Below are 12779 nucleotides of genomic sequence, written 5' to 3' on the forward strand. Positions count from 1 at the left end.
CACCGTCTCTCTCTCTCTCTCTCTCTCTCTATCGGTGCACCGTCTCTCTCTCTCTCTCTCTCTCTGTCTCTCTCTCTCTCAGTACACTGTGTCTCTCTCTCTCTCTCTCTCTCTCTCTCTATCGGTGCACCGTCTCTCTCTCTCTCTCTGTCTCTCTCTCTCTCTGCGCACCATCCCTCTCTCTTTCTCTCTCTCTCTTCCTCGTTGCACCCTCTCTCTCTCTCTCTCGCACTCTCTCTCGGTGCACCGTCTCTCTCTCTCCCTCTCTCTCGGTGCACCGTCTCTCTCTCTCTCTCTCAGTGCACTGTCTCTCTTTCTCTCTCTCTCTCTAATATGTCCTTACTATACAGTATAAATGCACACAAGCCCATACTTGAGAAAAGATCACTCTGTGACCAGTTACCTTTATTACCAAGACCTCAAGAGACAGACAGTGGGTGGAGCTTCCCCTTTTATACCGGAAAGTCCAGGTTAGGAGTGTCTCCCACAAGTTCGCCCCCTGTGGTCAGTGTTCTCAAGGTTTCCAACTTAGGTCAGTTTATACATGGGTTACAATGCTGGTTGAATACATGACATCACCTCCCCCCCAAAGTCTTATTGGGATCACAGGTTGAGTCTCTCTGGTGGTTTACGCTCCCTTGTAGAGCGCCTGAGTTGGGGCTCCGGTTGTTGGGCGCTGGCCTGAGTGTCTGCTGTTTGTGGTGCCTCAGGCCTGTCTGGACTGTCCACGGTGACTGGGCTCTCCTCCCTTTGGTTCTGGTGTTCGGTCACCTGTGGTGGAGTGAACTCTATGTCGTGTTCTTCCTCTGCTTCTTCTATGGGGTTGCTGGACCTTCTTTTAATTTGATCCACGTGTTTGCGGCAGATTTGTCCATTGGTAAGTTTAACTACCAGAATCCTATTCCCCTCTTTGGCAATCACAGTGCCTGCAAGCCATTTGGGCCTTGCAGCGTAGTTGAGGACAAAAACAGGGTCATTTACATCAATACATTGCGCCCTCGCATTCCTGTCATGTTAGTCACATTGTGACTGACGCCTGCTCTCAACAATTTCTTTCATAGTAGGGTGTATCAGGGATAACCTGGTTTTGAGCGTCCTTTTCATTAGCAGCTCTGCAGGTGGAACCCCTGTGAGCGAGTGTGGTTGGGATCTATTGGCCAACAGAAGGCGTGATAAGCGGCTTTGTAGGGAACCTCCTTGGATTTTGAGCATCCCCTGTTCGATTATCTGCACTGCTCATTCCGCCTGGCCGTTTGAGGCCGGCTTGAACGGTGCCGTTCTGACCTGGTTGATCCCATTGCCTGCCATGAAGTCCTGGAATTCAGTGCTTGTGAAGCACGGGCCATTGTCGCTGACCAAGACATCCGGTAGACCATGGGTGGTGAACATTGCCCGTAGACTTTCTACTGTGGCAGAGGACGTGCTTGAATTTAAATGGCACACTCAATCCATTTGGAGTAGGCATCTACGACAACAAAAACATTTTTCCCATGAAAGGACCTGCGTAGTCCACATGGATGCGTGACCATGGCTTGGCGGGCCAGGACCAGGGGCTAAGGGGGGCTTCCCTGGGTGCGTTGCGCAGCTGAGCACACGTATTGCACCTGCAAACACAAAGTTCCAGTTCTGCATCTATTCCTGGCCACCAAATGTGTGACCTGGCAAAGCCTTCATCATGACATGCCCAGGTGCTCATTGTGAAGTTCTCTGATAAACAGCTCTCTGCCCCTCTGGGGCATGACTACTCGGTTTCCCCACAGTAGGCAATCGGCCTGAATCGAGAGTTCATCCTTGCGCCTATGAAACGCTTTAAATTCCTCAGGGCATGCCCCGTACATTCAGGACACATTTCTTAACTAAAGACAGTAGCGGGTCTTTATTTGTCCAGACTTTAATCTGACGGGCTGTCACAGGTGAGCCTTCGCTTTCGAAAGCTTCAACAGCCATGACCATCTCAGCAGCATGCTCAGCTGCCCCCTCAGTGGTGGCTAGTGGGAGCCTGCTGAGTGCATCGGCACAGTTTTCAGTGCCCGGTCTGTGCCGAATTGTGTAGTCATAGGCGGCTAACGTAAGTGTCCACCTCTGTATGCGGGCCGATGCGATTGCATTTATGGCCTTGTTGTCGGCCAAAAGGGACATTAGGGGTTTGTGATCTGTCTCCAGCTCAAATTTCCTGCCAAACAGGTACTGGTGCATTTTTTTTACTGCATATACACATGCTAGCGCTTCCTTTTCTACCATCCTGTAGCCCCTTTCTACCCGGGACAGACTTCTGGAGGCATAAGCTACCGGCTGTAACTGACCATTGGCATTCACATGCTGCAACACACACCCGACCCCACAGGATGACACATTGCACGTTAGAACAAGTTTCTTGCACGGGTCATATAACGTTAACAGTTTGTTGGAGCATAACAAATTGCTGCTCTATCAAAAGCCCTTTCCTGGCTGTCCCCCCAGACCCATTCGCGACCTTTGCGTAGGAGCACATGTAGCAGTTCTAACAGCGTGCTCAATTTGGGAAGAAAGTTACCAAAATAGTTCAGGAGCCCCAGGAACGAACGCAGCTCCGTCGTGTTACGGGGTCTGGGTGCTCTCTGGATCGCTTCCGTTTTGGACGCAGTAGGTCTGATCCCATCTGCTGCTATCCTCCTCCCCAGGAATTCTACCTCTGGAGCTAAGAAGACGCACTTAGCCTTTTTCAGTCGCAGCCCTACCCGGTCCAGTCTGTGTAGCACCTTCTCCGGTTGTGGAGGTGTTCTTCAGTACCGTGACCCGTGATGAGGATGTCGTCTTGAAAAACCACCGTCCTTGGAATCGACTTGAGGAGGCTTTCCATATTTCACTGAAAGATCGCGGCGGCTGAACAATGTGTACAACTTAGGTCAGCTTATACATGGGTTACAATGATAGTTGAATACATGACACACTCCCTCTCCCTCTGTCGGTGCACTTTGTCTCTGTCTGTCTGTCTGTCTCTCTCTCTCTGTCTGTCTCTCTCTCTCTCTCTATCTCTCTCTCTCTCTCTCCCTCTGTCGGTGCACCCTCTCTCTCTGTCTCTGTCTCCGTCTCTCTCTCGCTCTCTCTCTCTCGCTCTCTCTCCCGGTGCACCATCTCTCTCTCTCTCTCTCTCTCGGTGCACCGTGTCTCTCTCTCTCGCTCTCTCTCTCTCGGTGCACCGTGTCTCTCTCTCTCTTTATCTCTCTTTCTATCTCTCTCTGTTATGTATTCAACTATCATTGTAACCCATGTATAAGCTGACCTAAGTTGTACACCTTGAGAACATTGACCACAAGGGGGTGAACTTGTGGGAGACACTCCTAACCTGGATGTTCAGGTATAAAAGGGGAAGCTCCACCCACTGTCTGTCTCTTGAGGTCTTGGTAATAAAGGTAACTGGTCACAAAGTGATCTTCTCTCAAGTATGGGCCTCCTGTGCATTTTTACTGTATCGTAAGGGCATATCATTGGCGACGAGAAACTGGGATTTAAACCACGCGAGCATGGCCACTAGCAGCACAGACGAGAGGTACTGTGTTGGTGATGATTGGGACGACTTTATTGAGAGACTACAGCAAAGTTTTGTCACTAAGGAATGGTTGGGACAGGATTCGGCCGACAAACGCAGGGCTCATCTCCTGACGGTTTGTGGATCCAGAACATACTCCCTGATGAAGGACCTTCTAGCGCCAGAGAAACCTGTGAACAAGATGTTCGAAGAGCTCAGTAAGTTGATCGGGGAACACTTTAAACCAGCGAGCAGCATGCACGTGGCGAGACACCGGTTTTACACACACCGGCAGTGAGAAGGGCAAAGCGTTCCAGACTTCGTGGCAAATCTCCGGCGACTGGCGAGCCTATGTAAGTTCCCAGATGCTGCGAGACTTTTTTATTGAGGGCATCGGGCACGCTGGGGTTTTCAGGAAACTGATTGAGACCAAAGACTTGACCTTGGAAGCGGCGGCTCTGATAGCCCAGACATTTATCTTAGGGGAGGAAGAGACCAGAATGATGTATGACAAAAATCTTGGCTCAAATGCGGCAAACGACCAGGGAGTCAACATTGTTAACGCGGCACACAGTTCTCTAGGCAGACAGGGGCAATTGGACATGCCCCAGCATGTAGTCGAACCCAAAGGGAGAATTCAACAGAGACAATGGCTAGCTGAACGGCAATTCATGCCATCGCAATGGACAATGTGGCCAATAATGGGGCCATCAACACCTGTTAACGGTGCGCTTAAGGACAGTTACAGAGACAGTCAGAGACGATCGACTGGAAATGGACCTTTTGTTTCCAACAACGAGGCCTCCAGCTCATGCTGGAGGTGTGGAGGCAAACACCCAGCCAGAGCTTGCAGGTATCAGCAATATACCTGCAGAAACTGCAACGTCAGCGGTCACTTGGCGCGTATGTGCAGGAAGCCTACAGCCAGGTTGATGTACGAGTAGGACGGGCCCGATGTAAGCCCTACGAGGCCAAATGGACACTGAAATCTCTGGAAGCTGAAGTTCAGCGAGTTCATGTGGAGCACATATACAGTTCATATACCAGGACGCCACTGATAATGATGAAAGTGCTCCTCAATGGCATCCCAGTATTAATGGAGCTTGACACGGGGGCCAGCTAGTCCCTGATGAGTATCAAACAGTTTGAAAGATTGTGGGTGTCTAAGGCCAGGAGGCCAAAATTATTGCCAATTGACGCACAGCTACGGACATATACAAAGGAGATCATTCCAGTGCTAGGCAGCGCCACGGTAGTCGTGACCCGCAAAGATTCGGAGAACAGGTTGCCACTCTGGGTTGTCCCGGGGGAAGGTCCCGCACTACTGGGGAGGAGTTGGCTTGCTGTCATGAACTGAAAATGGGGCGATGTCAATGTAATTTCTTCTGTGGAGCGAGTATCATGCTCACAGATCCTGGACAAATTTGACTCATTATTTCAACCCGGCATCGGCACTTTCATGGGGACCAAGGTAGTGATTCACATAAACCCAGTCACCAGGCCAGTACACCACAAGGCCAGAGCGGTGCCGTACATGATGTGGGAAAAGATAGAATGCGAATTGGACCGCCTGCTGAGGGAAGGCATCATCTCGCCAGTTGAATTCAGTGACTGGGCGAGCCCGATCGTGCCGGTGCTCAAGGCGGATGGGTCGGTCAGGATATGTGGCGATTACAAGGTCACCATCAATTGGGTGTCACTCCAAGACCAGTACCCGCTACCGAGAGCGGAGGACCTCTTTGCGACGCTATCCGGTGGCAAACCTTTTTCAAAATTGGACCTGACCTCAGCTTACATGACCCAGGAGCTGGCGAGTGAGTCGAAGAAGCTGACCACCATCATGACACACAAGGGGTTGTTTGAGTACAACAGATGTCCGTTCAGGATTCGTTCGGCCGCCGCGATCTTTTAGTGAAATATGGAAAGCCTCCTCAAGTCGATTCCAAGGTCGATTCCCACTAGCCACCACTGAGAGAGCTACCGAGCATGCTGCTGAGATGGTCATGGCTGTTGAAGCTTTCGAAAGCGAAGGCTCACCTGTGACAGCCCGTCAGATTAAAGTCTGGACAAATAAAGACCCGCTTTTGTCCTTAGTTAAGAAAAGTGCCCTGAATGGGGACTGGGCAGCCACATAGATGCAGACCTGGAACTTTGTGTTCGCAGGTGCAATACGTGTGCTCAGCTGGGCAACGCACCCAGGGAAGCCCCCCTTAGCCCCTGGTCCTGGCCCGCCAAGCCATGGTCACACATCCATGTGGACTACTCAGGTCCTTTTATGGGAAAAATGTTTTTGGTTGTAGTAGACGCCTACTCCAAATGGATTGAGTGTGCCATTTTGGTATATGAGCTGTGAATGTTTGCTACATGAACCCGCTGAACTTCAGCATCTGTTGATTTGCCCCACGCGTCATCCTGCCTCGCAGACCCCTCATCTGGTCCATCCGCCTCGTAAATTAGTCTGGTCACAGGTTTCCTGCACATTTGAGCTAAATGGCCAGTGAGGTTACAATTTCTGCAGGTGAACTGTTGAAACCTGCAGGTCCTAGCAGCATGTCTGCCCCCACACCTCCAGCATGAACTGAGATTCCCGTTGTTGTGAACAAAAGAGCTGTTACCAGGCATTCCTCACTGATTGTCCCTTTGACTGCTCTTGAACACCCTGTTAGTGGTTGTCAATGGCCCCATCCCAGAACGCATTGTCCACTGGGATGGCGTAAACGTCCGTTCAGCCTGCCATTGTCTGTGTTGAAAACCTGTTCTGGGGTCTATTGCTGTCTGGGGTGTGTCGAACTGCCCTTGCCTGCCTGCTGGGCTCTGAGTCGCGTTTATGATATTGACCCCCTGATCCATCGCCACGTTGGAGTCAGAGTTGCGCGCGTATATTATCTTGGTTTCCTCCTCCCCCGCCATAAAAGTCTGAGCCATCAACGCCGCCGCTTCCAAGGTCAAGTCCTTGGTCTCAATTAACTTTCTGAAAATCCCTGATGCCCTCAATAAAGCAATCCCTTAACATCTCCCCCCCCCCCTGCAGGCGTCTGTGAACTTACAGAGGCTGGCCAAGTGCCAGAGGTCCACAACGAAGTCCGGTATGCTCTGTCCTTCCCGACGTCGGTGGGTATAAAATCTGTGTCGGGCCGTGTGTACACTGCTCGCCGGTTTGAGGTGCTCACCAATTAGTTTGCTGAGCACTTCAAATGTTTTGTCCGCCGGCTTCTCGAGTGCGAGCAGGTCTTTCATGAGCGCGTAAGTCTTAGGTCCACAGCTGGTCAGTAGATGAGCCCTTCGCTTGTCGGCCGCTGCGTCTCCCAGCCAGTCCTTCGTGACAAAGCTCTGCTGAATCGTCCCAGTCCTCACCAACGCAATACCGTTCCTCTGTGCTAGCGGTGGCCATTCTCGTGGGTCGTTGATTCCCGTTTCTCGTCGCCACTGTAAAGTCCTGACACAATACCACAAATCCACACGAGACACATTCTATGGACAAGGTCACTCTGTGACCTGCACCTTTATTCACAGGACCAAGAAGTGATGACCCTGCGTGGGACCTCCCTTTATATACCTGGGTGACCAGGTGAGGAGTGTCTCCCACAAGTTCACCCCCCTGTGGTCAATGTGTGCATTTCTCAAGTATATACAGTATTGCAGTGTTGTTACATGAAGGTTACATACATGACACAACGTGTCCGCTCTCTATCTCTCTCGGTGCACCGTCTCGCACTCTCTCTCTCTCTCTCGGTGCACCGTGTCCACCCTCTCGCTCGGCCCTGGTGGTGCGGTGGCCATTAAAGGTGAGGGCCCAATGCCGCCGCCATCTTGGTTTTCTTTTTGCCGGCCGACTTCCGTGTCGGACGGACCATCGCTCCCCCCGGGTTCGGTGGGCTGCCGAAACCCTCCCTGGTGGCCCAGTGTGCCGAAAAATTCCCGATTCCCTCCCCTTTAATGGAGGGGAGGACGCGGTGACGCACACGCGCGCTGTGACGTCACCACCGCTCCGCCACCGAGAGGCTCGATCCCGCCCCCATCTCCGCCCCTCGGCCTGACTTCCCGCCGCACCTCCTCCCCCGCGATCACCGACGTTAAAATATCTTCTCGGCGCTGAAAACCAATCCAAGGGCCGCCTCGCGGAAAAAACTTCAGAAAAAACAGTTGGTCCATCAGCTTTCTGACGGCCCTGAATTTCGGCCCAAGGAACTCCCTCCCTAAACCTCTCCGCCTCTCTACCTCTCTCTCCTCCTTCAAGACGCTCCTTAAAACCGACCTCTTTGAGCCAGCTTTTGGTCACCTGCCCGAATATCTCCTTGTGTGGCTCGGTGTCAGATTTAATTTGCTAATCGCTCCTGTGAAGCGCCTTTCAAAGTTAAAGTCGCTATATAAAGGCAAGTATTTGTTGTTGAAATGCCAAACTGAAATTTAATGCTGACAAATGGCACATCAGATGGAAGGATCAGTGAGGTCACTCCACAGTGAATTAAACCGATCTAGAAAGGGGCCTGGGAGTAAGGGGGTCATCCCTGCCAATAACATAAGAACAGAAGAAATAGGAGCAGGAGTCGGCCATTCGGCCCCTCGAGCCTGCACCGCCATTCAATAAGATCATGGCTGATCCGCTCATGGACTCAGCTCCACTTCCCCGTCCGCTCCCCATAACCCTTCACTCCCTTATCGTTCAAAAATCTGTCTCTCTCCCCCTTAAATATATTCAATGACCCAGCCTCCGCAGCTCTCTGGGGCCAGAGAATTCCACAGATTTACAACCCTCAGAGAGAAGAAATCCCTTCTCATTTCCATTTCAACTGGGCAACCCCCTTATTCTGAAACTCTGCCCCCCGAGTTCTAGATTCCCCCACGAGGGGGAACATCCTCTCTGCATCCACCCTGTCCTGCCCCCTCAGAATCTTACACGTCACGTCTCATTCTTCTAAACTCCAATGAGTACAGGCCCGCCCTGCTCAACCTTCCTTCAAAAGGCAACCGCTTAATCTCAGGACTCAACCTCGTGAACGAGGCGATATGTGTGCAAGAATGAAAAAAGCAAGCAGGAATGTTGGGGTACGTAGCCAGAACAATGTGGTTTATGTCTATGGAAGTTATGCTGAAGCTTTATAATGTACTGGATGTACCACACCCGCATTCTGACATTTACTGTGTTATTCTATATATACTATTGGCTTCTCTTCCCACCCCCGCATCGTTACCTCTGGTATCCCCCAAGGATCTATGCTTGGCCCCCTCCTATTTCTGATCTACTTGCTGCCCCTTGGCGACATCATCCAAAAACACAGAGTCAGTTTCCACATGTACGCTGTCGACATCTGGCTCTACCCCTCCACCACTTTTCCTGACCCCTCCACAGTCTCCAAATTGTTAAGACTGCTTGTCCGGCATCCAGTACTGGATGAGCAGAAATTTTCTCCCATTGAATGTTGGGAAGACCGAAGCCATTGTTTTCGGTCCCCGTCACAAACTGCGTTCCCCAGCCACTGAATCCATCCCTCTCCCCAGCATCAAGCTGAGGGTGAACAAGACTGCTCGCAACCTCGATGTCGTATTTGGCCCTGAAATGAGTTTCCAACCACATATCCGCGACATAACTAAGACCGCCTATTTCCACCTCCGTAACATCGCCCGCCTCCGGCCCCTGCCTCAGCTCTTCTGCTGCTGAAACCCACATTCATGCCTTTGTTACCTCTGGACTTGACTATTCCAACTCACTGCTGGCCGGCCTCCCACATTCTACCCTACGTAAACTTGAGGTCATCCAAAACTCAGCAGACCGTGTCCTAACCCGCACCAAGTCACAATCACCCATCACTCCCTGTGCTCGCTCACCTACATTGGCTCCCGGTTAAACAATGGTGCGATTTCAAAATTCTCATCCTTGTTTACAAATCACTCCATGGGTTTGCCCCTCCCGATCTCTGTAACCTTTTTCAGCCTCATAATCCCCCAAGATGTCTGCGCTCCTCAAATTAAGCCCTCTGGAACTTCTCTCATTGTAATCGCTCAACCATCGGTGGCCGTGCCTTCAGCTGCCTGGGCCCCAAGCTCTGGAATTCCCTCCCTAAACCTCCCCGCTTCTCTGCCTCTCTTTCCTCCTTTAAGGCGCTGTTTAAAACCTACCTCTTTAAACAAGCGTAATTTTCTTTTGTGGTTCAGCGTCAAATTTATCTGATTTGACTTGTAACACTGTTACAGCACCTTGGGATGTTTTACTACGTGAAAGGTGCGATACAAATGAAAGTTATTGGCCCTGAAATTCCGCTCACCTCTGCTGCTGCGACTGTCCGAACTTACGAGACTGAGGCCCAGAGGTGACTGCGCGCGCAGCACGTGCACGTGGGTACGCGTGCAGGCAGGGATCTAGTGACAGCAGCCAATCAGGTACAGTATAGTTTCTCATTCATAGCAATAGGAGTATCATAAATACGGAATTCCTATTGCTATGAATGAGAAACCCCCCCAGACACTTAAAAACAAATAAAAAATAGAAAATAAAATATACAATTAACATGCATTTAAATTAAAGTTGGTGTTAAAAAAAAATTTATTAACACTTAAAATAAACTTACCATAGTGGGGAGGGCTTTTAAACATAAAAAGTGCTTTTATAACTTTATTTTTTATTTGTATGTGTATTTTTAACCACTTGCGCCTGTAAAAGTAGGCTATACACCTGCTTTTTCAGGCGCAGGATTTTAAAGGACATTTGCAGGATATTGGTAAATATCGGAAATCTTACCCGGCAAGTGTTCTTGCTCCTGAGATGCTGCCATCTGTCAAGGCCAAAAACTTGACAGATCGGGAATCTCGGTTTCCAGCGCATGCGCATTGCGCGCAGGATACCAGTTTTTCCGATGCCTTCCCGGCTCCGTAGGAACTTCTTACGGACCGGGACATAGAAACATAGAAAATATGTGCAGGAGCAGGTCATTCGGCCCTTCGAGCCTGCACCACCATTCAATAAGATCCTGGCTGATCATGCAACTTCAGTACCCCATTCCTGCTTTCTCTCCATACCCCTTGATCCCTTTAGCTCTAATGGCCACACCGAAGTCCCTGTTTAATACATCCAACGAACTGGCCTCAACACTTTCTGTGGTAGAGAATTCCACAGGTTCACAATTCTCTGAGTGAAGAAGTTTCTCCTCATCTCGGTCCTAAATGGCTTACCCCTTATCCTTAGACTGTGACCCCTGCTTCTGGACTTCCCCAACATTGGGAACATTCTTCCTGCATCTAACCTGTCTAACCCTGTCAGAATGTTATATGTTTCTATGAGATCCCCTCTCATTCTTCTAAATTCCAGTGAATATAAGCCTAGTCGATCCAGTCTTTCTTCATATGTCAGTTCTGCCATCCCGGGAATCAAACTGGTGAACCTTCACTGCACTCCCTCAATAGCAAGAATGTCCTTCCTCAGATTAGGAGACCAAAACTGTACACAATATTCAAGGTGTGGCCTCACCAAGGCCCTGTACAACTGCAGTAAGACCTCCCTGCTCCTATACTCAAATCCTCTCGCTTTGAAGGCCAACATGCCATTTGCCTTCTTCACCGCCTGCTGTACCTGCATGCCAACTTTCAATGACCGATGCACCATGACACCCAGGTCTCGTGCACCTCCCCTTTTCTTAATCTGTCACCATTCAGATAATATTCTGCCTTCCTGTTTTTGCCACCAAAGTGGATAACCTCACACTTATCCACATTATACTGCATCTGCCCACCCACCTAACCTGTCCAAGTCACCCTGCAGCCTCTTAGCATCCTCCTCACAGCTCACACTGCCACCGGGACATCGGAATTTCAGGGCCATTGTTATTATATTATTATTAAACCATTAACCCATCCCCTCTGAACATATTTAAGACTGGAACTTAAATCCCATCTGAATCCCCAAGATTAGATACCAACCTATAGCTCCTTTCTGAGTAGTCCTCCAAACACCTCGATTAGATTCCAGCCTGTAACTTGTATCCAAGCGTCCCATTATAACTCCTCAATTTAGATTGAAGTTTCGAACTCATTCCCCAAATATGCCATCTGAACACATAAGGATAGATTGCAGCTGGTAGCTCATTCCGGTGCATCCTTCCAGACTCCTCGCTTAGATTCCCGTCTGCGACTCGCTCCTTATTCATCCATCAGCAGACCAGGGCCATTGGAGGGATCAGCGTGCGGCGGTATACCACGGCAGGGAGCAGCGCGTGCTGCTGCAGGAGGGCGATGGCTAGCTGCAGTGCGGGCAGGTACAGCAGGAGCGGCGAGGTCGGGGCGAAGGAGCGGCGAGAATTCGTAGAGGGACGCGATCGGGGCCCGGGAAAGGCGAGAGTTCGGGGGCCCAGAAGAGCCGAGGGCCCAGGGGCAGCAAGGGCCCATTCCACACTGTGCGATATGTGCGCGCACTAGGTCCGCGCAGCAGAGCTGGTCTCCAGTCGTCCTGTTTAACCCTTGCCACTGGACCAAGACCTAGCTCTGTCAAGCCCGTGTGGTGGCTTGGCTGGTGTGCAACGGTCACCCCACGTTAAAAAAATCCACCCACAGGCATCTTCCACCCTTCAGGATGTAGTTCGGGATCTGGAATATTAGGTCCTTCATTGAAACACCTGTGAACTCATACCTGTGTGTGGAAGCAAGCCATCCTCGATACGAAGGACCACCTATGATGATGATGAATCAACTCCTGTTTTCTTTCTTGGCAGCTAAGACAGTCTTTCATGAGGTGTTGCCCATATTTCGAACCCATCGCCAACAAGAACTGGAGGACAGACAGAAGCTCTACAGGTAATCCCGCAGATATTTCAGCGTTATTTACAGAGGGGCTCAGCTAAGTATCCAATCTCTGTGTCCATCTGAGAAAGTTATGGATTGTGAATTCCCACGGGCATTCAATCCAGCAGAGTCAGCATGGTTTTATGAAAGGGAAATCATGTTTGACAAATTTGCTGGAGTTCTTTGAGGATGTAATGAGCAGGGTGGATAAAGGGAGAACCGGTGGATGTGGTGTATTTGGATTTCCAGAAGGCATTCGATAAGGTGCCACACAAGAGGTTACTGCCCAAGATAAAAATTCACGGGGTTGGGGGCAATATATTAGCATCGATAGAGGATTAGTTAACGAACAGAAAACAGGGTGTCGGGATAAATGGTTTATTTTCCGGTTGGCAAACAGTAACTAGTGGGGTGCCGCAGGGATCGGTGCTGGGTCCTCAACTATTTACAATCTATATTAATGACTTGGATGAAGGGACCGAGTGTAATGTAGCCAAGTTTG

General features: G+C 50.3%; 1 protein-coding gene across 1 annotated transcript in view; it reads left to right on the plus strand.

Moving 5' to 3' along the window:
- Positions 1-12779, plus strand: part of LOC139233004 (polyunsaturated fatty acid 5-lipoxygenase-like) — a 53318-nt gene that overhangs the window by 7915 nt on the left and 32624 nt on the right. Inside the window, exon 3 of the mRNA XM_070863513.1 lies at positions 12208-12289. Within this exon, the coding sequence (XP_070719614.1) occupies positions 12208-12289 (82 nt within the window). The remainder of the gene's footprint in view (positions 1-12207; positions 12290-12779) is intronic.

This window comes from Pristiophorus japonicus, chromosome 20 (assembly GCF_044704955.1).
Source record: "Pristiophorus japonicus isolate sPriJap1 chromosome 20, sPriJap1.hap1, whole genome shotgun sequence".
Classification (NCBI taxonomy): domain Eukaryota; kingdom Metazoa; phylum Chordata; class Chondrichthyes; family Pristiophoridae; genus Pristiophorus; species Pristiophorus japonicus.